Genomic DNA, 26,490 nt, shown 5'->3' on the forward strand with positions numbered 1-26,490 from the left:
AATGTATGGTTGCCTCTCGTGCGTCCCCTGCTGGGAACTGGCCTGCAACCCAGGCATGTGCCCTGACTGGGAATTGAACCGCAATACTCTGGTTCGCAGGCCCGTGCTCAATCCACTGAGCTACACCAGCCAGGGCTGTTTTTAAATTTTTGAGGAACCTCCATACTGTTTTCCATAGTGGCTATACCAATTCACATTTCCACCAGCAGTTTACAAGGGTTCCTTTTTCTTTGCATCCTCATCAACTCCTGTTATCTTTTTTCCTTGTCTTTTTAATAACTGCCATCCTAACAGATGTAAGGTAGGTAAGTTTTGCATTTTCCTAGTGATTAGTGATGATGAGCACCTTCTTCTGTACATGTGAGCCATTTGTATGTCTTTTTGAAAAATATCTATTCAGATCCTTTTTGCCCATTTTTAAATCAGATTAGTTGATTTCTTGCTATTGAGCTGTATGAGTTCCATTTATATATACATACAGCATTTTTTATTGTTGTTCAAATACAGTTGTCTCCATTTTCCTGCCACCACTTTCCCCCACCCCACCCTCAATCTTTTTCCTCTTTGGCTTTGTCCATGGGTCCTTTATACATGTTCCTTGACAACCCTTTCTCTTCTTTCCCCTGCTGTCTTCCTCCCCGCTCCTCTCTGGTTACTGTCAGTTTGTTCTTTATTTCCATGTCTCTGGTTCTATTTTGCTTGCTTGTTTGTTTTGTTGATTAGGTTCCACTTATAGGTGAGGTCATATGGTAGTTTCTTATATATTCTGGATACTGCTCCTTATCAGATATGTGATTGGCAATTTTTTTCTCTCATTTTATGGGTTGCATTTACATTTTGTTGATGGTTTCCATTGCTGTGTACAAGCTTGATTGCTTCATGTAGCCCTGCTTCCTTATTTTTAATTCTGTTGCCTGCATTTTTGGTGTCATATAAAAAATATCATTGCCAATACTAATGTCAAGTAGCTTACCCTCTACATTTTCCACAAGGAGTTTTACAATTTCAGATCTCACATTTAAGTCTTTATCTATATTTAGTTAGTTTTTGGTGCAGTATGAGATAGGTGTTCAATTCCATTCTTTTTCATGTTGATATCCAGTTTTTCAATCATCCTTTATTGAAGAGACCATCTTTTCCCCTTTATGTATTCTTTGTGCTCTTGTTAAAGATCATTTTACCATATATGCAAAGACATACAAGAGTTTATTTCTGAGCTGTCTACTCTGTTCATTAGTCTCCATGTTTGTTTTAGAACTACCATATAATCCATGAATGCCAATTCTGAGTATATCTCTGAGGGAAATGAAATGAATATTTCAAAGAGATATCTGCACTCCCATGTTCACTGCATTATTATTCACAATAGCCGAGGGATGGAAATAACTTAAAGGTCCAGAAAAATGAATGGATAAAGAAAGTGTGGCATACATATGCAATGAAATATTATTCAGCCATTCATAACAATGAATGAACTTTGAGGGCACTGTGCTACGTGAAATAAGACAGCAAAAATCAAGTACAGTATGATCTCATATGTTATACTTAAAAAATCTAACTTATGGAAACAGAGAGTAGAATGGTGGTTTCCAGGGGCTGAGGATAGGAATAATGGTGGATGTTGGCAAATATACAATCTTTGAATTGTAAGATAAGTAAATTCTGGGGATCTAATATACAGCATAGCGACTATAGTTAATATTACAGTACTATATATATACTTGAAAAAATGAAAATAAAAAACTGAGCAACTAGTTTATGTGCATATGCTCAAGAGAGTTTTGTACTGAAAATTATGTTTAAATATGAAAAAGAAAAGAGAAAAATGACATTAGGTTTTTGGTCAAGATGGCAATATAGACAAATATGACTACCTCTTCACTCAACCACATCAAAATTATAACTAAAATGTAGAACAACCATCACTTAGGAACATCAGAAATCCAGTTGAATGGAAGTCTGACTTGCGTAGTTTCTTCAGCTACAGAATCGAAGAAACCACATCCATCCAGACTAGTAGGAGGGGTGTGGACACGTAATGGGCTGATTCCACACCCATGTGTGGTGGATAAAAGTTTGGAGGGGACATATCAGGAGTGAGGAATCCCAGACCCACACTAAGCTCCCCAGCCCACAGTTCCAGTGCCAGGAAAATAAGTCTCTACAATTTCTGGCTGTGGAAACCAGTGGGGATTGAGACGGTGCAGGAGGCTGCTAGAGCCCTAAACAGTTCTTCTTGGGGAACCCACACATAGACTCACCTACTCAGACTCACTTCCTCTGAGCTCCAGCACTGGGGTGGCAGCTTAAAGGGCATCAGTGGTATACAGGGGGCAACTAAAGGGTCCAGCATCTCAATGAGCAGAGGGCATTGCCCCTTTGCTGAGCCCTCCCCACCACAAAGCGGGTACCATATCTGAGACTCTGACCTGGTTAACACAGTGTAACTCCATGTTGGAGATCCACAGAGGCTCTACCCCACCCAACTTATGGGCCCAACCAAGCTGCTTTTCTACAAGAACGGGTCTTCTTCGCTCCCAAATTTTATCAAAGAAGCAATAGCTGGCTTCTGTGAGCCTTAGTGGCAGCCAGATTACAATCACAGCTTGGCTTCACCTGGGAATCTCCAAGCCAAGTATAAGCAGCAGTGATCTCAGACTGTCTTACAGCTCAGACAGGGTACCCCATACGAAACACAGGTTTACTTGGGTTGACCTTGGGCTGACCTTAGTCTTCACCATTTAGGAAACCTCAGGGCCAACACACTCAGTTCACAGCTACAGATGACAGTGGAGTGCCACCACCCTGTCCCCACACAGCTGATCCTCCAAGGAAAGCAGAAGTTGGTGGTCAGCGGTCACAACCAGTCCTTACAGATGACTGGCCTGGGTAAATCTCTCCCATTGATCTGCTAACAGCAACCAAGGCCCAGTTACAACAGGGGGGTATACTCAGCCCACACAAAGGGCACACCTCAAGTACCCAGCTTGCTCAAATGGGGAGGCTCTGTCACTGGACCCTATGAGACACCTACTACACATTAGGCCATGCTACCAAGACATGGAGTCAAAGCAGCTCTACCTAATTAATACATATAGAAAGAAACACGGGGAGGCTGACAAAACAAGGAGATAAAGAAACATATCCCAAATAAAAGAATAGATCAAAACTCCAGAAAAAGAGCTAAATGAAACGAAGATAAGCGATCTATCAGATGAAATGTTCAAAACACTGCTTATAGGGACGCTCAAGGAACTTTGTGAGGATGCTAGCAGGATAAAAAAGACCCAGTCAGAAATGAGGATACACTAACTGAAATAAAGAACAATTTATAGGGAAACAACAGTAAAAAGGATGAAGCTGAGAATCAAATCAATGATTTGGAACCTACAGAAGCAAAATACAACCATGCAGGACAACAAGAAGAAAAAAGAATAAAAAATGAGGATAGTATAAAAAACAGCCTCTGGGACAACTTTAAAAGGTCCAACATTTGCCCCCATGGAGTGCCACAAAGAGAAGAGAAAGAGCAAGAAATTAGAAATCTATCTGAAAAAAATAGTAAAAGAAAAGTTCCATAATTTGGTGAAGAAAATATACATGCAAGTCCAGGAAGCGCAGAGAGTCCCAATTATGACAGAGGTAAAGAGGCCCACTCCAAGACACATCATTATTAAGGGCCAAAGGTTAAAGATAAAGAGAGACTCTTAAAAGCAAGAGAAAAGAAGTTAGTTACCAGAAAGTTTCCAGATGGGAGAAAGGAAAGGGAGAATGGGTGAAGAGGTGAGGGGATTAAATACAAATAAGTAGTTACAGAATAGCCACGGGGATATAAAGTATAGTATAGGAAACAGAGCAGCCAAAGAACTTATACACATGACCCATGAACATGAATAATGGTGGGAGGACTATCTGAAGGGGTGGGGAGTGCTGGGTGGAGGAGAGCAAAGGGCAAAAAATCGGGACAACTATAATAGCATGATCAATAAAATACATTTTAAAAAGCGATGTTAATACTATGGTTGACAGCATCTAAATTTGGTTCTGTTCATTTCCCCATGCGTATTTAAAACCACCAAGTAGTCTGCTCCTGTTTCACCTATCAATAATATTTTTTATTTAACTCACTCAACAAATATAAATTAAGGACTTAACCATATATAACTCTTTTGGGTATGAGAGGTATAATAGGTAACAAACAACCAAGGTACCTGCCTACTTGAAACTTACATTCTAGTGAAGGAAAGACAAATGTTGGATAAATTTAAAATAGTCATGAGAATAACAGACCTGTTGTGGAAGAAATGTGGTTTCTGTTAGAGAACAGTAGGAGAATATACACAGAGCTTAGACCACAGAAAAAATTACATGGCCAATGATATGACAGAGGAAGATACAATATGAAGAAAATAAAAGAATATAACCAGAAAAAGCCAAAAGAAGGTAGTGATTTAAGTATGGAATAGCTGGCTGGTTGACTGTTAGAGATTGTGAAAATTTAATCTAGAAGAATGTCTATTATATTTAAAAACTAGAGGTCACCAATGACCCTTATAAGAGTAGTTTCACTGTAATGCAAAGAAGCAAGCCAGGTAGGAAGAGGCTGAAGAATATGAAATCAATCCTGAAAGGTTTTTACCATAAAGAATACAAAAATCAGGGACTTGTAAACAAGATGGATATATAGTCCAATAAAATGCTGAAAAATGGATGCGGCTAAAACATACATGTATGCTGCTGATGCCAAATACAGTATTAATCTGAAAAAACAGGTGGTACACCCAATACCCAAAGTCAGGTACACTGCTGAACTAAAAGCAGTTCTGGGCCCCAGAGTATTCCCTGAGAGGCAACTCTGTTAGTCTGACTATTTCTAAGCTCCAGACGAGGATTTGTTGGCACTGTCCTTTCTAGAACCTTCTGGTCTTTATAAAACTCAGCCTTCACAAGTCAGCCTTAGACTTTATATAGCTGGGGGACTATAATCACACCCTAAAAGACTTTAGTCTCTGTTAGGCACAATATCGTGATTACCAACCATTTCAAATACATACTCCCCAACTAAGATGTCTAATTTTAGTTTCCAAATTTTTGTTCAATCAGAAATTTTTAACATGTTTTACTTTTGCAGTTACTTTTTTAAGAAGAATAAATGCACTAAAAATGAATATACTTTTTCAGACAATCTAAGACCTGGTTAGTTAAGTAATGCTTTTAACTCTTAATCTCTATTTTCCAGATTAGGAAATCTGGTGCAAAAATGTTATTTTTCTGAGTTTATATTACAGGCAGCAGGAGAAATGATGCTTGAACATGGGTCTCTGAAGTTCATGTAAGAAAATTAATAACTGAACTTGGTTCCAAACCTAAAAAAGCATATGTGGATTTCTTTCATTTTTCTCCTTTCTTAAGAAAAAGGAGGAGGGAGGAAAAGAGGAAAAAAGTAAGCATCTGAAGTCTTCCAAGTGTTATCATGTGGAACCAACTATTCTGCACGTCAGGTATAGAATATGGAAATATTAAAGAACAGATCACCCTTAATATGCATCACTTAATTTATTAATGGAAAATAATAAAAAGGTATACCATATACACTGTACAAAGAATAGACTTTTCTCTTAAAAGAAAGACATTTGACTAAAATATTTGATATTAAAACCTAGTGCATACATACTTTTCCATGTATTTTATGAATACCGAAAGAACATTCTATATTCATAAAATAAATTTAACCATAAAGGTATAAGATGGGTTTGTTATTTATATGAATAACAAAAAACTTAGTCTTAAAAAGTCACAAGTTCAATTAGGATCTACGATATAATATATAATAATACAATAGTAAAATGGATAAAATTTACTACTTTTTAAAACTGGTCAACCCTTCTTCACTAACAGCCCAAATAATTCAAGACCAAAAGACCATCACCTGCAGATCACTGAAAAGAATCATGACCGAGGGTCAGAAAATAGGAACTCTATACACTAACTAGCCAGGAAAATTCATTTACCTCTCTGAGCCTCCGTTTACTCATCCATGAAGTGGCAGAGTTGAGATAAATGATCTCCATGACTTTCCTAACTCTGACATTTGAAAGCCATCCATTTTGAGAGAGTAGTGGAATGGTTATGGGATTTAGGAAACAGGCCCCTTCTAATTGTAGACAGATCTTGGTATTCTTTTCTACACAAGGGCAGTTCTTTCTCGGGCAACTTCCTAAGTAACCACCTATATATTTCCTAAAATCCATAAATAAACCAGATCCTACCAGGGGTGCCCAACCCACGGCCCACAGGCGGCATGTGGTCCAGGCTGGCTATGAATGTGGCCCAACACAAAATTGTAAATTTACTTAAAAACTTTTTTTTGGCTCATTAGTTTTCATTAGTTTTATGCATTTAATGTGTGGCCCAAGAAAGCTCTTCTTCCAGTGTGGCCCAGGGATGCCATAAGCTTAGAGACCCCTGTACCTACACTAGTGTGCATATGTATACCAGCAGAAGAACAAATAAAGAAAGCATCCTCTCCATATCAATTACAGAAATTCCATATAACCATTTCTTCAAGCTGAAAGGAGTTTAATAAAAAATAAGAAAAGTTTTACCCTCAAATCTGGAAATTAACTATTGCACTAAAAGACAAAAAGAAAAGGAACTTGAAGAATATCGCTTTTAAAGTTCCTTATTAATAATTTTTAAAGTGCATAGAAAAAATATGATGGCTTCAAAAAATGTACTAACCACATGATTTTCAAGCAATGATTATTTTAAAAATGAGACTCCAGTACACATACTTATGGATTTTGAATAAATCCATTCAATGTCAATATACTACTAATAATAACACCACCCAAAGTATGTCATGTGCTGTTCTCAGATATTACTCACATAAAAGTGTTCTGTGGTTTAGTTTTTAAAACATTGCATTTCCTTCCTACAGGACAACTCACAGCCTTCCAAAGACTAGTAACAGGAATTTAGAGCACTTTGCAGAAGGAATTTACTACAGAAAGAAAGGCCTTCATGCAGTATTTCCCTGCTTGTGTAACCATAAAATGGACTAACATTTTGTGAAACACAGTTTGATAAATTCAATACTGGAGTTGCTGAGAAATCAATATATAGGAAGACATGAGATGGCTTTCTATGGGTCAAATTTTATAGTAACAGATACCCACACCATGAACATTTGAACATTTTAAAACAGATCAGTTCTAAACAGTGGATAAGCTTCGAACAGTGGTTGATAGGAGAAAATCCTTTAAAACAAAAAAGTTTTTAAAAAACGTTTCTTAGTTTGGCCATGAAATACTATGGTATCTTTATTTCTACTCTGACTAACATGACAGAAGAGTGAGTGGGGAAGTATGAGTCATAAAGGAGTGGGGAAAAGAAAATAATCATTTCTTAGCTACAGCTAGACATTTCATTTGAATTGGACTCTCTCTACATGATATGAAATGTTTCTCAGCAGGTTTAATTACAGTATTCGAAACGACTACACATCATAAATTGCAGAATCTGTAGAAGTGAAAAAGACTAATTCATTCTTTGAAAAATCTTCTTGGGAAAACTACTGTAAAAAAATATAAAGATGGTGGAGCCTGGGTGACTATGGACACAATAATAAAATAAACATGAGCAAAAGGGAATTAAGTTACCTTCTCCCCTGAGTAAAGAGTTATTCTATTCCAACTCCCAGCACTGTAAAGCAGTCTCAATTGTTCAGTTTAAACATGTGCTCACTCACTAACTCATACTGGTGTAAGCCTGTCGTGCTGGCAAGTAAATGTCCATATTCATAGTGAAAACCAGGTAAACATGTTAGTGTCTCCAAATCAAAATGATCACACATTTTTGTTAAGTGATGACAACGAAAACCTCTGTGAGGGCTATCATCACCTCTTAAGTAAGACCCGTGCATTACGGCCACTCGGGAGGGGGATGCTGGTGACTGGAACATCGGTAAACCAGTCCTGACGAAGCGCGCACTGGCTGGAAGCCCATGTGGAAAGTGCTTGAGAGTTCATAGTAAAGCTGGGTATGCCCAGCTTCTGGGAGTATCATCAGCAAAAACCATTTATTATCACACAGAAGTATGAATTGGGCTATGACCCAAGTCAGGGATCAAACACTAACTGGCTATTATTTCAAAGTGGTGGCAGAATATGGAACAGTCTTTCCTAACACACCTGAAAAGATATCAAATAAAAGAGGAAGTACAAAGAACCTAAAATGAACACCAGAGACAAAAACTGTATATATACTAAAATGTCAGTCAGCACTACAAAATGAAAAAAAATTGAAATGACTAATGAATGCTAAAGAAATTTTTGTTGTATATGAGAAAAAACATTCATAGTCCCCCTAGCTACTAAAATTTTGAATATAACTCATGGCAACACAATGTTTCTTCAGTAAATCTGAAAATGATGCTGCAGAATCTTTAGTCAAAAATTAATAGTAATGAAAGTATTGATAGTAATTAAAGGTTTTTAAAGATGCATCTTCTTTCCCTTGACCAAGAGTGCACATTTATGACATGACTGGCTAGAGCTGAGATACACCCTGGGCCCATACGGACTGAATCAAAGCTAACTGGACTTTATGGAAAATGAACTCACGACCTAGACCTCATTACTCATGATCTAACCAACTGAGCTAATAGGCCACAGAAAATACCTGTTAGCATGAGATGTTTACTTTGAATTATTTCTGCACTTAAATAGGCCATATAATTTTAAAGAGTCAACTTTAGAGATGTTGTTCTTCCAAGGTTTTGTGAATGAACTGACTCACTGATCACACATTTACCTATTATGTGGAAAACCCTAAAGTCAGTGGTGCAGTAGTTTAAAATTGCACAAGGCAATATGCAGAATTTAGAATATAAATAAGAGAAAAAATGTAAAAAAACCTTAACTATAGTATATAATTTTATAGTAATAACTAATGTTTGAGTGTTATTTCTCAGATATTACACAAAAGTTTTTATAAACTAACCATATCTGTTTCATGGATTAAAAAAAGTGAAGAAGATAGTGTAACTTTCACTAAGTCACACAACAGTAATCTCTCCCCCTACCTTGGACCAATGATAAATGACTGAGATAGATACTGTAGTTAACTCGCTCAACGCCCAGCCCAACTGCCCTTTTCCCTTGCTGCCTTCTAGCACACAGACATGAAAGCTACAAACTCTCATTCCCAGATTCCTGGGCTGCTAACGATTCCTAGGTGATGCGAATATGGCCAGTGAAATGAAAGCAAAATGGAGCTAGACGTCTCTGAGAAAATCTCTCTCTCGCTCTGTGTGTGTGTGAGAGATATATTATTATATAACGTATGCCTACCCTGGACAGCAAGAGGAATGGTGTAAAAAGGTTTTTTTTATAAAGCACATATTATCTTTATTTAATAATCCTTGATATTTAAAATACGAGTCGAAGATGGGGGGACAAGAATAGCATGGGAAATACAGAATCTAAAGGACTTGAGACACATGGTCATAAACTAAAGGGGGGGTAACGGTGGGGATGGGGGGTAGGGTGGAGGGGAATGAAGGGGGGGATAGAACAACTGTAACAGCATAATCAATAAAAAAAATTAAAAAAAAATATGAGTCGAACATCCACATTAACAATGTAGTCCTTGGTATTCAACAGTGTTTTAGAAGCCTAGTTTTTCTATGGACCAGACAGGCAGGTCTGTATGTATAATGGCAAAAGATCTCAGGGAGCAGTACCCATACAGAAGGGCTGCACTTGACTCCTGACCAAAGGATACTGACACAGTGCACTTGTCTCATGGCCACAAGACAATGCCTTTAAAAAACAAGATTTTATTTATTTGTTTTTAGAGAGAGGGGAAGGGAGGAAGAAAGAGTGGGAGAGAAACATCCATTGGTTGCCTCTTGTATATCCTTAGACTGGGAACCGAACCCGCAACGCAGGCATGTGCCCCAACCAGGAATTGAACCTGTGACCCTTTGCTCTGCAGGAGTACACTCAACCAACTGAGCCACAATGGTCAGGGTAACAATGCTTTTTTATTTCAGATTTTTCTGTACTTCAATTTCAAATAGTTTATCTTTACAGAACAGTAATTTTTTTAAAAGTTACTCCTAGTAGTCCAGTGTTGTAGAAATTAATCACATTTCAAATATACGTTTTCCTCTTTTGAAAAAAAAGGCATTAAAAAAATCCTGGAAATATTCCCTTTTGAACTATGCAAAAGACGACTAAAGTGTTTCCTAAGTTACTCAAGAATTTCCACATGCATTTCATTATATTTGGATTTTGTGTGTATATACAAGTATATATATAGTCCAATTATTCACAACTATATTATATATATATATATATATATATATATATATATATATATATATATATATGCATAATCCCATTCTACATTGTGAAAATCTTAAGCACTATGTGGTGCAAATGTAAAATAAGCCTTACTGGATATATCTTCTATTGGAAATTGCTCCAGTATAAGATCTCTGGCCTCATGCTGCAGAAATAAAAAGATTCCCACACACGTACTTACATTGCTCCATTGGTATAGACAGTATCACTTCCTTCCACATACTGCACCTGAGCTGGATAGACATGTTGTACCTGCTGCACAGTCTGTACCTGCTGTACCTGAAAAACAAATATTAGGACTTTGATGAGAGATAGATATGAAAAAATACACAGCATTAGATTTACCTCAAAGGGTGTTGATGAACGAGAGAGTGGCTTATGATATGATCCTTAAGATCCTTAAGATCATGATGAAAAAGTTCAATCACTTACATGTAGAATACAGATTATAATAAACCTCATGCATTCATCATCCAAGATAATATTTGTCTCCTTTCAACCCCTTACAGGATTATTTAAAAGGAGGTACAGATTATATCATTTCACTGGTAAGTATTTCACTTGGTTTCCAAAAGATAAGAACTATTTTTAACATGAACACAATGCTAATATCACATATGAAATAAGAATTCCTTAATATAATCTAAAATCCAGACATTGTTCAAATTTCTATGATTATTCCAATGTCTTCTTATTGTTGGTTTATTTATATTAGGATCCAAACAAGTTCTACACATTACATTTGTATCTTTCCTATCTTTTTCTTTTAATCTCTAATAGTTTCCTAACCTTCTTACTTTTTGACCATTACTTATTAAAGAAACTAGATCATTTATAGGGTAGAATTCCTGGAATTCTAGATTTGGCTGATAGCATCCCTGAGATGTACTTTAACAAGTTCGTGCACCTCCTGTATATCATATACTCTAGTAGTTAGACCATGGGCCTTAACCAAGTTCAAATTTTGAAAAGCTGTGTACTTCCCATCGCATTATTATCAGCTGGCGTATAACAACTGGCTGTCTCTCTGCAATGATAAGCAGTGGGGTCAGGTGTCGTCAGCTGGATCAGTTTATTATAATACTCCCTGTCCCTGTTTCTACCTGGGGATAACAGTAGCCAATGATAACTATTTTTCCAGAGACAGTATTTCAAATTAATAAAGTTGCAAACTTTGGTAGTCTAGTTCTGTTATACATGTTCATTTATTAGTAGACATCTATTAAAAATTCTTCTCAATTATTTGGTTACTTTGAAATTGGGTTTGTACAGGAAGAATAAGATAAATACATCACTAAAAAAAGTAAAAAAGGAAAAAAATAATAAAAAGCTTGATTCTTTTCTTTACCTAGTATAAAGAATAATGACTTTATCCCCTAGCTCACTTCCCATGTAGTTTTGCCAGGTAGTTTTCATTTTGGTTTGGGTTAGTTTGTATTCTTATGATTCTTGACTTTTAAATATATTTAATGTTTTCAATCATAAAAGTCTTTTCTTCCAAAAATGTGCCATCTTTGATAAACAGCAGTTCCTTCAAAGTGTATCTTCTGTATCCTGTGTCTTCTGATATGACCACAGTCATCTTTAACCCCCCTACTTTCTGCCATAAAATATCCCAGATTTATCTTTTATATTCCCTGTCCTAGATCTGGAATCAACAATATCTTCAAAACCTGGCTCCTATCAGTAAGGAGTAACATGAAGATGAAAGCCGTTTAGGAAAGCAATTTCTAAAGAGTCATACTATCTAACCACTTTGTGATTTCCTCTATAGAAAGATTTAACATCCAAGGAGTAGCTGTAAAATATTACTAAATAATGTAGTCTATATTTGGTAATCCCCATAACAGCACAACACATGCTTTCTAATACACCTGAACATGCAGCATGAAAACTCATACGCTGAGCAATAAAACAAGTCCTAACAAATTTTAGAGGATTAAAACAACACAGAGTATGTTCTCTGACTAAAAATAATTCAAATCAAAGATAAAAAGACATCTGAAAAATCCTCAAATACTTATGTAATGAACAATACACTTTAATATTATCTAAGATTCATAGACAAATATCACGAGGGGAATTAGAAAGTATTTTAAATTAAATCACACTGAAATACAATACATCAAAATGTGCAGAGTACAGTGAGAGCTGTGCACAGAAGGAAATTTATAGTTTTAAATATTTTTATAGGGGGGAAAACCCCCAATGCAATAAATCTAAAGTTTCAACATTAAGCAGCTAAAAGAAAAAAAGAAGAAAAAATTAAACCTAAAGTAGGAAAAAAGAAATGAAGAGCAAAAAGAATCAATAAAATAGACATCTGAAAAAAACCAATAAAATGATAAAAAATAAGGCGGACTTTTCTTTTAATCTCTAATAGTTTCCCAACCTTCTTACTTTTCAGGAGGAAAAAAAAAGGACAAAATTATGAATACCAAGGAGGAAAGGTGAAACATTTTAAAGACAAAAAAAATATGTAATAAAGACAAATTAATGCCAAGCAATTCAATTACTTAGATTAAATGAATGAAGGCCTTCAAAGAAAAGTGAATTATGAAATTGAATACCTTCCTACAGAGGCAACAAATTCTAGATCAATAAGGGATTCTATTAGACATTTCAGGAAGTAAAAAATAATTCAACCTAACATATATATTTTACAAAATAAATAAGGGAATATCTCTGAACTGTTTTTGAGGCTAGCCTTACCCTGAGACTAAAACCAGAAAGACATTACAAGAAAAGATGACTATAGAGTAATTTCTCTCCTGAACATAAAAGCAAATATCTTACCAAAATACAATCCTCCCTAGGTATTATAGGGGGATTGGATTCAGGAACCCCTGCAGGTACCAAAATCCAAGATGCTCAAGTCCCTTATATATGGAGTGAAACAATGCATACAATCAGCCCTCTATATGGAGAATTCCAAACCACAGACAGAAAATACTTTTTTATATGTGGTTGGTTGAATCCGTGGCTGCAAAACCCAGGGATACAGAGGGATAACTGTATTTTATTGAAAAACTCCACATATAAGTGGACCTGCACAGTTCAAACCTGTGATGTTCAAGGGTTAACTATATATCTACTTCAGCAACATATTTATGGAACAATACATTACCATCAGGTAGGGTTTAGCCAATATGGCAATGTCATGTTTAGCATTATAAAACCTATAAATGTAGCCTACCAAATTAACAGTAAGAAAAATGGTATGACCACCTCAACACATGCTATTAAAGCATTTGACAAAATTAAAATCCACTCATGATAAAAAACAAAATAACAAACATCTCAGTAAGCAAAAGATAGACGGGACCTCTCAATTTGACAAAAGCCAGCTGTGAAAAATACAGATATCATACAAATTAAATGGTGGAAGTCTGATCTTTAACACTTAAACAATAGCCATTGTTTTTTCATAAACTCCTCTGCTTAAATTCTTCAGTGATGAAAAATAATCAAAAAGACTGGGACACAAAAATCCTATTAATGCTATATAAACATTGATGGGTATTTTTAAACACAGCTTCCCTGCTCTTTTATAATTATATATTCAAATTTTGCATATTCTTGCCCTGGCTGGGTGGCTCAGTTGGTTGGAGCACTGACCCATACACAAAAAGGTTGTGGGCTCCATCCCTGGTCAGAGAGACCGTAGAAGGCAACAGATTGATCTCTCTCTCTCTCTCTCTCTCTCTCTCTCTCTCTCTCTCCCCCCCCCTCCTCTTGCTCTTCCCCTTCCTTGCTCTCTAAAATCAATAATTGGGTGAGGGTAAAAGTTTTTTTTGTACATCCTTTCTATTTTCTCATACCTCATATTATCTTTTTCTACATAAATTATCTCATCAAACAACAGAAATACAACATTTTCCTTCCAGGCCTGATTAAAAATTTGGTTTCTCTAAAAACCCTTCTATAACTTAATTTATCCCACAAGAGACCGACTATTCCTATCTTTTCAATCTCTTAGAACTCATTCATACAGGTGGTCGGTAGCACATGGCTTAGTACTCATTTATGTTCCTAACTGGTCACACTTTATGTAGACAATATGGTGAGGTGGAAAATCCATTACTTTTTAAGTAGGAGAACTAATATTAAGTCCTTGTGCTGTTAGTTGCTGTTTTTATATTTGGATAGCCCATGTATTTCTTTAAATAATAATTTCCTTCTGTGCAAAATAGAAACTATACCTATTCTATCATAAAGGATTTTTGTGAGGATCCAAAACTATTAAATAAAGATACAAAACACAGTATGTGCATATATAATAATTACAACCTATTTGAAAGTTAGTGAAATTATTAAATACTTCAAAACTAAGAGTTTGTCTTCCACATAGGTGTAAATTTCATCGTTATGTCCCATTTGGTTTCAGTCATAAGTATGCACAATGTATGTTCACCAAGGGTTATTTCAAATCATGAAATTCTGTAATTAAAGTAGAAATGAAAAGTGTCAAGAACCTTGGCAAAGGAGTCTGGAGAGATAACTGGCTAACTCATCTAGGATGGCAATATATAAATATGTCCCTTTGACCACATCGACATTTTTAGTACAATGCAAAAATAGGGCACAATTCTTTACATTATCTACCAAGTTAATGAACTGACAAAATAAATGAAAAATAAACTCAAGAGTGAAAATACTGAATTTCAGCATATTCTGGAGGTAATACAATTTTCATTATTAGTTGTTTTTCTACCACCCTTTACAAACTGGGCTGAAGATGCCCTTGGAGCAATTCAGTGACAGTGAGATGGAGAACTGCACACTGTGCCTGTGGTTTGAAAAGGTATTCCTTCAAGGGTATAATGGCAGTGGAGGAAAAAAAAAAGAGGAGTGAAAGGGACAGAAAAAGAAAAAACAGAAAAGGAAAAAACAACCTTATGTACACATGTCTCATTTCATCAATGAACTTTAAATCCTTGTGAAGTCTTTCAGATTTTAGTTGAACATTTCTTATTTAATTCCCTCCCTCCCTCCCTCCCTCCCTCCCTCCCTCCCTCCCTCCCCCCCTTCCAAGTGGGACTCTGTTATTAGTTGGAGAGTCACAGAAATGCTCCCTTTTATCTTAAGTCAGATCCAGGAAGAGATGTGTGTCTACAGAACCAGTATGTCAAGATTAACAAACCCAGCTGCAGGATGGAAAATGAGAATGGCAGAACTCCAGTTTATCCCTACCCCTGGCCCAAGTTCACACATAGAGAAGCAACATTTATATTGTTAGTATATTCCCAAAGACCTAACACAGAGTAAACACATTGTAAATATTTAATAATTACTCAATAATTAAATACTGCCTTTACCTAGCAAAGGAAATGCCCAGTGAAGATCCATAAATTTATCAATATCTTCTTAATGTGGGTAAGTGTATTAGTCTTTCAAAAATATAATGAAACTACCATGGAGTGCTTATTATTTCAAAATGAACTAATATGATCATGTTTAATGCCATCTAATGCATCATTAATGACCAAAAGTAAATTTTTAAAATAAAGTTGCACACTATTTTCTTGCTTCAAATAATTGTGATTCGATTTGTTCAATTATTATGTGATACTCTTCTTATGTTGAACATAATTTCTGTTCACTAAATTATTAACAAGTTTATTTTTTATTTGCCATACTTTAGTGCAGGAACTACTCAGGTCATCTTGCTGAAAAAAAGAAGAAACCAGCATTCTCTAGGCATTTTATTATCATTCCCAGTGACTGTATTTTCCATCCATCTTTGTGAAATTTATAAACTATCACAACTTCCAAGCCCTTTGGGGAGAGGAAGAAAATGATTAAGTAAATTCTATAAGAAATTAATTACTTAATTTCACTGTCTTTAGCAAAATAAATTTTCAGATGTGTTTCCAAAGAGAATAAACAAATATTATTCATAATTTTTTGAATTTTAATAAACAAATGGTGAAAATGTTATCTGAAAAGAGATGAACAGAGATAGAATTAGCTGAATTAATCAACAATTCCTATAATTAACTGTCCAATGAATAAAAATGACCTTGAGCTAATTATTTCTGAAAGGTTCTTTAGTCCATCAGAGTGTTGGTAAGGAACTCTAACCATAATAACATTCTGTTCCAGAAATTTATCCATTCTCTGTCAGCTGAGGGAAAAAATATTCCCAAAATATAAATATATATAACAATGTATTTACATTCATAGATACTAGATGAATTAAGCGATGCAACACTTACATATATATTTAAATGCAAACACCTCTTATTACTATTCAAATATAGTATTACAAATTTACTTATTTTTGTACATTTTAATAATTATTATTTTTAAATGAAATGAACACCAAAACAAATTATATACCACAGGAAAATGTGCTAGCTCAACAGAATCAATTAGTATATTTTGAGAATAAATTTATGCAATATGTTGTTTTGAATGTGCTTTAAGAAAAATAAAATGAATCACACTTCAAAACAGAAACCTTTTCAATAGTAAAGGAAATCATTTATCATTGTTAAGCTCATTAGTCAGCTAAGAACAATACTAGTCTCTTTATAAAAATGTCTTCATTATGTCAAGATCTTCTTGCCTTTCTCATGTAAGAGCATTCTTTCCTAACACATTGGGTAAGGCATCAAACATTTCAAATCTTAGTACCAAAAACTGTCAAAAATTACTTCAAGATAGCTTTAAAAGATCCACAGGAGATATAAGAGACCTCTTAACATATTAAAAAGATGGGCTGTTAAGATTATCTTCTAACATGGGAAATATTATAGGCCATTATGCTACTGACCAAAAGTGAAACAAGAGGAAAAGGATTTCACTGGAATGGCTATTAATAAAATGTCAGCAGAGAAGTAAAACAACCAGAAAATCAACTCATTCAGTATTTCTGATCCAGTCAAACTGTAGGGAATTGAAGAGATTCAAGAAAGATAAGTCAAAAACTTGAGAAAGTACAGTGTGAGTATGCTAGAAGGGAAGATGCAAGAAAAGAAAAAGCATAAAGAAAAAACTAATTTCCTCCACAGGCATGCATAATGGAAATAGAAATCATACACCTAAAGCCATGATCTTCAGTCTTGGTTAAAAGTAAAACAGATTAGTATAGGAGACCATTCTGTGTGGCGTGGCCCAGCTCCTACTTGGAAAGGCCAGTGGAAAGTGTGGTCGGATACACAGGACCCGCACCCACAGACAGATTCTCCTGTGGGGAAGCAGGCCTGCATTGCACCTAGGCCACTTTGAGACTTGTGTTTTGCCAAAACTCCCTCACCCTGAATTGAGGCAGAAAATGTTTACTGCATACTTTTAAAGTGACTTTCCTAAAATCTATGCTAAACCTTCCAAGGACAAATGTAACCAGTTCAACCACTTTTCCCTTTACTTTTGCAAATATCCTTCTTTTTGATGTAATTAGCAACATCTTCTTTGTTTTCTGTGAAAGGTAACCACCTAAAGTGACCTGTGCATAGTAAATGATGACCATCCTCAATGTAATGTGCCCAGAAAAGCAATAAAAACCTTAAGAGGCAAGGGTCAGGGCTCTCACTTCTTGAGAGAGTATCTGTGTGGTCCCTTTACCTCCACAGGACTAGGTAGTCTGTGTGAATTTGTCTCATCTCAGCCACCATGCTGCAGACACTGCTTGCTGGTGACTGCATCAGATTAGCCCTGGCTGGTGTGGCTCAGTGGACTGAGCGCCAGCCTGCAAATCTAAAGGTCACTGGTTCAATTTCCAGTCAAGCACATGCCTGGGTTACAGGCCAGTCCCTCGTTGAGGGTGGGCAAGAGGCAACCAATCAACGTCTCTCACACATGGATGTTTCTTTCCCTCTCATTTGCTTTCCCTTCCCCTCTCTCTGAAATTGAATAAATAAAATATTTTTTAAAAAAAAGTAAAATAGATCATATGTCATAAGGTTATTTAATATATCTTGTCAAGGAGAAATCCTACAAATATTTTGAATGCTCAAAGCAATTTGCTGGTAAAATATGTTTATACTTAATGACTAAAAAATCACAGTGAACAAATAGTATGGTTAAGTGGCAGGGCAGGTTGGAAAAAGTGCTATTTAAATTCTCTCTCAGTGGGCTGGCTTTTTGGGAAAGCACAAGTTTCCCTATATTTTGAACATTAATTTACAAAGTTCTTCCTAGGATATTTATTAACTACAAAATTCCTGTTTAATCTTATAGGAATAATAGTCCTTCCACTTCAAAAAATGTGATAAATGTGAACTGTTGGAAAACAGGGTATTGCTCATTTATATGACAGAATTCACTTTATGTAGAAAACACAATTTGTTCGCTTACATTGTAGATTTACTCACACTGGCTCTGTGTTAGTTGATTCTCTCATTTATAAACTAGGCAGCTTCTTTCGTTTTTCAGAAACACTCAGAATTTTGGATATGCTTTTCTCCTAGTAACTTTAAGTAAAATAAATGATGCTTCTATCACATTCAAATCCAATAAATATCACAAAGCCCAATGATGGTTCAGCAGGGCTGGAGTTAAACGTGACACCTAAGCTTCATAAGAATTATTTACTAAAACTATGTGATTGCTATGAGCAACTAAAAGTTGTTAGAAAAGTGTAACTATTATTTTAATACTCAGACCTCAGGTAAAATAATATGAAAGCTAATGTAGTGGAAAGTAAGGTTCTGGCTCACTCTCTTCCACTTCTGACCATTTGAAAGTGAGGAAATCAATCGGGAGTGAATTAGTTCAATAAATCACCCTTTACTGCCTATTATCTATCTCCTCAAAATAACTGATTAGCATCAGAGAGCAGAAGCTACTTGAAAAGGGTAAAGCATGTTTCCAAAGGTAAGAGGGGAAGTGTTTCTGGGAGCAGGGAAGTAACTGACAACGACTTAGTTTAGAATAATTTCTCAATGACAGGTTCAAAGGATATTACATAAGATACACATACCTATTTGTGTAAGTCAGAAGGAACAAAGTAACAACTAACTTCTATAAGTGAAAAACATTTTTTATCCTGATTCCCACTGTCTTAAACATTATTTCCCTTGGGGCCCAACACGACCAAGCAATACCAAGATTTTACTAAACTAAGTAATGATTTCTGGAAGGAATTTACTAACTCTCTGGTGACCAGAAAGAGCCACTGAGCTCAGTATATCAGCCCCACTGCAGTATTTGTAGAGGCTCCAAATGGAACAAGAGAGTCCTTTAGTCTTTCTAGTAATGAATGAAACCATGGAAATATAAAGTATCACTAAATGTAAGCAGCACACCAGAAAATCTAACTCTGCAAAGAACAAAGTGATGCAACTCCAAACTGACCATTAGAATATGGACTCTAAACATATTTCCTGGTTAGAATACATAGATACAGATTGATACTCTCAGTGTCATGGTAATGGAGCAAGAGAGTTAGAGAGGCTGGCTTCCTTGGGGAGGAGTGCTGGGAATTAAGAGAATGAATTATTAAGCCCTGGCTGGTGTGGTTCAGTGGCCTGAGTGCCAGCCTGTGAACGAAAGGGTTGCTGGTTCAATTCTTAGTCAGAGCAAATGCCTGGGTTGCAGGCCAGGTTCCCAGTAGGGGGTGTGCAAGAGGCAGGAAACACATTGATGTTTCTCTCCCTCTCTTTCTCCCTCTCTTGCCCTGTCTATAGAAATAAATAAAACCTATTTAAAAAAGAGAATGAATTATTAAACTTACATGTTGGTAGTCAAAGCACTGTAACCTAAACAACAGAACCTCTTAGTTACATATATTATCAAACTACTGCTAATACTATTATTAATAGTGATATACAATATTATTTCATTTGTCCCTCACAAAAATCCTGAGGTGAAGTAAAGATAGCTGGCATTTTAACCCCAATTTTCTATATGGTGACCTAAGTACAAAGACAAAGTGACAACCTAAAGACACAGTCAATGACAGCTAAGGGTGATTCCCAGGCCTCTGTCTCCAATGATAGAATTCTTTCCACGATACTAGTGTTTCCCCAAATGTGGGATTAGTGACACTGGTGGTTCAGAGGCAAGGAATTAAACAGCTAGGAACCACATGCTCTGAACTTATTCCATGTTCGGTTCTCTTTATTTAAATCACTCCACTATGTCAAGAAAAGGTCTCAGTCTTTACCACCTGAGACAGTTAATAATCTCCCTTTTACAGGAAAGCAGGCCTCTGTGCTGAGTGCTGTCAAGCAAGAGCAGCCAGCAAACCATTTAATATCTTACTCTTAAGTATTTAATTGTTTTATATTTACCTTCTGTTTATGTCAAGGGAGATTAGCTTCTAATTTTTGGTATAAACTTAAGATTTTCTTTTTAAAGTAATTCATTTAAGTAACTTTATAGATAACTAGTAGGTAAAATAAGGCAGTTTGGTGAACATTAGCAAATACTGTGCTACATATCATATACTATAAATCATATTCTTAATAAAGACAAATTCTCACTGAAAGACTTTCTACTTTAGAGAGCTTTACATTTCATATGTGAATTAAAACAAAAATAGTTACTTAACTTATTAGTCACCTGCATCCTTAAAAAAATGAGCAGTGGTCATACTACTACCATAGCAAGGGTCAAGTTAATTTAAGCAAACTGTTGGTATATCACTACTTTTTTAGCAATATCACAATTTACTTATCCCAATATTTTATGTTAGACATAAATATAGTTTCACAAAGTTCAAACAAATGAAGAAATAATCAGAATGAAATGAGATTGCCTCCTGCTTTATATACACACTCACTTCCTCCTCTTCTCCTTCCAGGAGACAATGACTATCCCCTACCAAGAAATTCACCTTCATGTGCACATATGTCTCTGTACTAACCAGGAGAGTTAACAGTGACTGAAATAAGAAACAACTTCCAAAATTCAGTGTTTTTTTTAATCTGTAAATATTTATTGACAATTTTAATGTTTCAAAAATGTTTTCTTCAAACTCAGTTCTTTGTTTTGTTTTTCAGTAAAATTAAAAGGTAAAGAGAGTAAGTAGCATAGATGATAGGTAGAAAATATATAGGGGGAGGGTAAGAATAGTATGGAAAATGTAGAAGCTGAAGAAGTTATATTTATGACACATGGACATGAATTAAAGGGGGGAATGTGGGTGGGAGAGGGTGTGCAGGGTGGAGGGGAGTGAAGGGGGAAATAGGACAACTGTAATAGCATAATCAATAAAATATATTTTTTAAAAAGGAGAAATAGACAATTCAACAGTAATAGTTGGAGACTTCAATATACCATTTTTCTTAAAGGATAGAATAACTAGGCATAAATACAACAAGGAAACAAAAGACTTGAACAATATTATAAATCAACTAATACTAACAGACATAATAGAGCACTCTATCCAACAACAGCAGGATATAAATTATTCTCAGGAGCACACGGAACAATCTCTAGGATAGAGCACGTTAGGCCATAAAACAAGTCTCAAAATATTTAAAATATATTTTGTTTTCTCAAATAGAAATTTTAAGGGAGAAAATTTGGGAAATTCACAAATATATGGAAATTGAACAACACACCCTTTTTATAAATATATATTTTAATTTACTTATATGTATTTTTATTTTTTTATTGTTGTTCGAATACAGTTTTTCCTGCCACCACTTCCCACGCCCCACGCACATCCACCTCCCACCCTCAATCCTTCCCCACTTTGGCTCTGTCCATGGTCCTTTATCCATGCCCTTGATAGCATTCCCTTTCTTTCCCCCTCTTCCCTCCCCTCTCCTCTGGTTAGTGACAGTCTGTTCTTTACTTCCATGTCTCTGGTTATATCTTGCTTACCATATGATCTCCCCTATAAGTGGAATTTAATCAAAATTCAGTGCTTTAACTCCTAAGCTACCTAACAAAGGGGCAGCAGAAGGTCCTGTTTCACATGGTCACTTAGAGACCCTGGTTAACAAAGGCTCTAACATTTCATAGTTGTATCATTATTGATACAGCCTTGTAGGAGCTGACAGATTCTAGAGGTGGCATAATAGCTCCTAAAAGCCTTGACTCATAAATAATACATGCCAATTCTGCTCACAATTTACTACTCAAAATATGCCACAGAGCCCAACCTAAATATCGGGGAAATATATAGGTGAACACTGTATGTTTCTGATACAATATCTTTCAGTTGAAGAATACATATATGAACCATGAACCAGGTGAGATATAATGTTTCCCTACTACTTGCTTTTCTTCACTTAACAATACATCTTGGAACTCTTTTATTTTTTAAAACACTTTACTTATTTATTTTTAGACAGATAGGAAGGGAGCAAGACAGGGAAAGAAACATCAATGCGTGGTTGCCTGTCATGCTCCCCACACCAAGAAAACCTGGCCTGCTACTCAAGCATGTACCCTGACTAGAAATCGAACCAGTGACCTTCTGCTTCATAGTCCAGTGCTCAATACACTGAGACACACCAGCCAGGGCACATCTTGGAGCTCTTTCCAAGTATATGCACGGCTGTCTGCATATACATGCCTGCTCAACTATTTTTTTTGGTTTCACAGTATGTCATAGTACAGACGAAATATTTAACTATTCCACTATTGATGGACATTCAGGCTACTTTTTTCTATTATTAAAAATTTCTGTAAAAAAGGAATACATTTGGTTTTCATCAAACATTTTATGGGGTTAATCTCCATATGTTTACTGGCCATTTCTTTTTCATGTTTTGTGAATAGCCTATTCTTATTCTTTGCCCATTTAATTATTACACTGTTTGTCTTCCCTTAATGAATTACAGGATCTTGTTAAATATGATAAAATGTTTATTCCTATGTATTTCATGCAGCTTTTCTTTATCTGTTTATGATTTTATTAATTAGTACTTAGCAAAACATAGCAACTTCTTTTCTATAAGCCTTGTGATGTTTGTCTACATAAGATGATCTTCTCTTTCCTAAGATTATGAAAAAATAGTGTCCTGTTTCTAATTGTATTGTTTTTGTAGTTTTAAAACTGATTATCCCTGTAACCTATTTTGGATAATAAGATAAAGGCATATTTTCAGTTTTTTTCTAAAGAGATAGCAAATTTTCCTCAATACCACTAGTTACACAATGCATTTTTAAAAAGTTGAAGTAATATGTTAATCATGAACTTTGCTCTCTTTTATATGTACATCTGCTTATTTCCTCCTGGTCTGTAATCACTCAGTTTTTATTACTATAGCTTTATATTATCTTCTGGTATTAGGCAGAGCAATTTCTTCCTCCATTGCTATTCTTTTTTGCTTAATTTTCTTGGTCATTTTTTTGTATATTCTTTTCCATGAACTTTAGAATCAACTTTTCAACTTGTAAGAAAACTCTGCTAGATATTTTAGTCAGATTATATAGAGATTATCCATTTGTTTGAAAAAAGAAATCACTTCTGTATGATACTGAGTCTTCCCATCCATCAACATAGTAGTCTTACCATATAGCCTTTATAGGAAAAAATCTCATTTTAAAATTTAGGCCTTTTTAATGGCCTTTTTCTATGTGAGTTATTTGCTTCACCCTAATTCACTTGTATGCACGAGGTTTAATAAAGTTTGATACTAGATATCAGAGTAATGTGGTAGAAAGAATTTAAAAAATTCCCCTGCCCCCAGATTCCAGACCCTCATCTGTATAACTTGCGGGTATTATGTCTGTAGTTACATCACGTTATATGGCACAGTGGAGTTCAAAATACGGTAGAAGTGAGCTAGCCTCATGAGCCCTTAAAAGTAGTATGCTTCTCCAGCTGGTGGCAGAAGAGGAAGTCAGAGAGTCAAAGACCTCAACATGTCATTGTTGTTTTGCAAGTGGAATAGTAACTAGAAGCAGAGAGCAGACCCCAGCTGACAAGTCAGTCAGTGAGGAAATAGAGACCTCAAGTCCTACAGCTAAGAGAAGAAAATGAAGTTTACCAACAACCTGAATGAGGCTGGAAATGAATTCCTGCCCAGGACCTCTAGATAAAAGTCCAAGGTTTCGGACAACTTAATGTTAGTTTTGTGAGACCTAAAGCAGAGACCCCAGTGGAGCCCACACAGACTTCTGACCTATAGGAATTGGGAGATAATAAACAGATATTGTTTTAAGCCACCCAACTCGTTGTGATTTGTTACACAGTAATAGAAAACTAGTCCCCACAGACCCCAAAGCAATACTTACTACCATTTTCCACTACCATGGATTTTCAGGATTCCAGGGAGAAGCAAATATACTCAGAAACACTTCCTTTTCCTTGCTTGTACTCTCGCTGATATTCCTTAATTAAAACTGACATATATACCAACATAATCTTTAATTTCCTGCTACATTTAAAAATTTTAGGGAAATAAAAAGCTAATTATTTTTCAGATTTTTTAAAATATTTAAGGTACAAAGTAAAAAAAGAATCAAAAGACAAAAAACCCTCAAAGTTATTGTGTAAAGCACCTACTGGAAATTTAGGAGTATAATAATTATTATCAGACCTTAGAACACAAAATCTACTTCACGAGATGGCAGGATATATATAATCACCCTTCAGTGATAAAATCACTGAAGGAATACAGAGTTCCTTCAGTATTTTATCTACATATATGCAGTGAGTACAATGTTTAAAGCATTGACAGACAGTCCTATCAGGATTATAGATAGGGAACTTACTTTCTTAATTAATATATTTTATTGTATCCAGGGTTTTCAACTCAGTAAACAAACAAAAGGTATTACTAATCCAACTATCAAGGTGTCCCTGACAATTTGGGGAAAGTTCGGCCACCTAAAATCTTTTTCCCGCCTGGCTACCAAAATGCCTGGAACCTCACAAAGGAGAATGATTCCTTCAAGCTAATTACCTTGACCTGTCCTAAGCACTGTAGTTGATCATTGAAATCTTATACTTTGTCATCCATTTACATTTTGTGTAACTAACTTACCTGCAGAAACAATGCTAATAAGGAGAAGAAAAAGTTTGTTTCATAAGTAAACCCCATGAAGGGCAGAAACAATGTCTATTTTTTTCTTTATCGCCTATAACAATGCCTGGTACACAGTAAATCTTCAATAAGGATTTGATGAAGGAAAGGAGGCAGGCACAAACTGAAATTTAACAAATAGCTCTGTGCTGCCAAGGAACAATGTGAACAAAAAAATCACCCAGGCAAAGCATACACCAGGTGAAGGAAAAATAAAGAGAGGATGACAGTGAAGGAAACAGGGAAAATTCAGCTCCAGTACTATTCCTAAATAAAGCAGTTTTATTTTTCTTTACTTCATATATTTCATATTTAATATCTCTACCCATAAATGTTATTTTAAATAAAATTCACTGGAATAATAGAAAAAATTCTACCATGAAAGGGCTGTTTCCATAAAATTAAAAAGATGGGGCCCTGTAAGCACTGACAATATACTAGATAACTATTTGGATGAAAAATACTTATGCACTAGTACAAGCAAAAATGTATTCAAGCCAGAGACAAAAGACTACAGACAGGGATCACAAAAATGGCTAATGGCTAACTTGGGCCTGAATTAATAACCAATTAGGTTTACACACAAGTTTTTTTTAAATGGCCAAAAACATTTTAAGTGATCTCTAGAAAGTTATTCAATGAGCACATGCAGGCTATATGTAGGGTTCAATTCAATATAAATCCCAATTACGAAATATTTATAAAGTCCAAAAGAATATTAAAATTACTCATTATATATCTTTAATCATTGCTTTTTAGAATCATAGTATCAATATTCAGTCTTAATCAGTCATCCAAAACTAACTACAATAAATTATCAACTCTTTCACTATAAATTATTCTATGAGGTATGAGAAACAACACATATTGATGTGAGTTAGAACAGTGCTTGCTTCTAGGATGGGGGTGGGGAGAGAAGAGGGTAGAGACAGACTGGGAAGAGGCACAGAAAACTTTCTAGGGTGATAAAAGCATCCTACATCTTGATCCAAGTGTAGGTTACACAGACAGAATCACTTCTCGCAGCACACTGGCCACTTAAGATCTGTATATTGCACTATAAATAAATTGTGGCTTCCTGAAACTATATAAAAGAAGGCAAAAAACTGTATGAAATATTTCTTTTTCCTTTAAATTTTTTAAATTTAATTGTTGTTCAAGTATAGTTTTGGTCTTTTCCTCCCATC

At 35.4% G+C, this 26,490-nt stretch overlaps 1 protein-coding gene across 2 annotated transcripts in view; it reads right to left on the minus strand.

Annotated features, from left to right (window-relative positions):
- RFX3 (regulatory factor X3) overlaps nt 1–26,490 on the minus strand; it is a 283,650-nt gene that overhangs the window by 107,488 nt on the left and 149,672 nt on the right. For both annotated transcript variants that reach the window (XM_053656370.1, XM_053656369.1), the window contains exon 5: nt 10,552–10,649. In XM_053656370.1, coding sequence (XP_053512345.1) covers nt 10,552–10,649 — 98 coding nt within the window. The remainder of the gene's footprint in view (nt 1–10,551; nt 10,650–26,490) is intronic.

The sequence above is a fragment of the Artibeus jamaicensis genome, unplaced genomic scaffold (assembly GCF_021234435.1).
Source record: "Artibeus jamaicensis isolate MK-2021 breed Jamaican fruit bat unplaced genomic scaffold, CSHL_Jam_final scaffold_1964, whole genome shotgun sequence".
Taxonomy (NCBI): domain Eukaryota; kingdom Metazoa; phylum Chordata; class Mammalia; order Chiroptera; family Phyllostomidae; genus Artibeus; species Artibeus jamaicensis.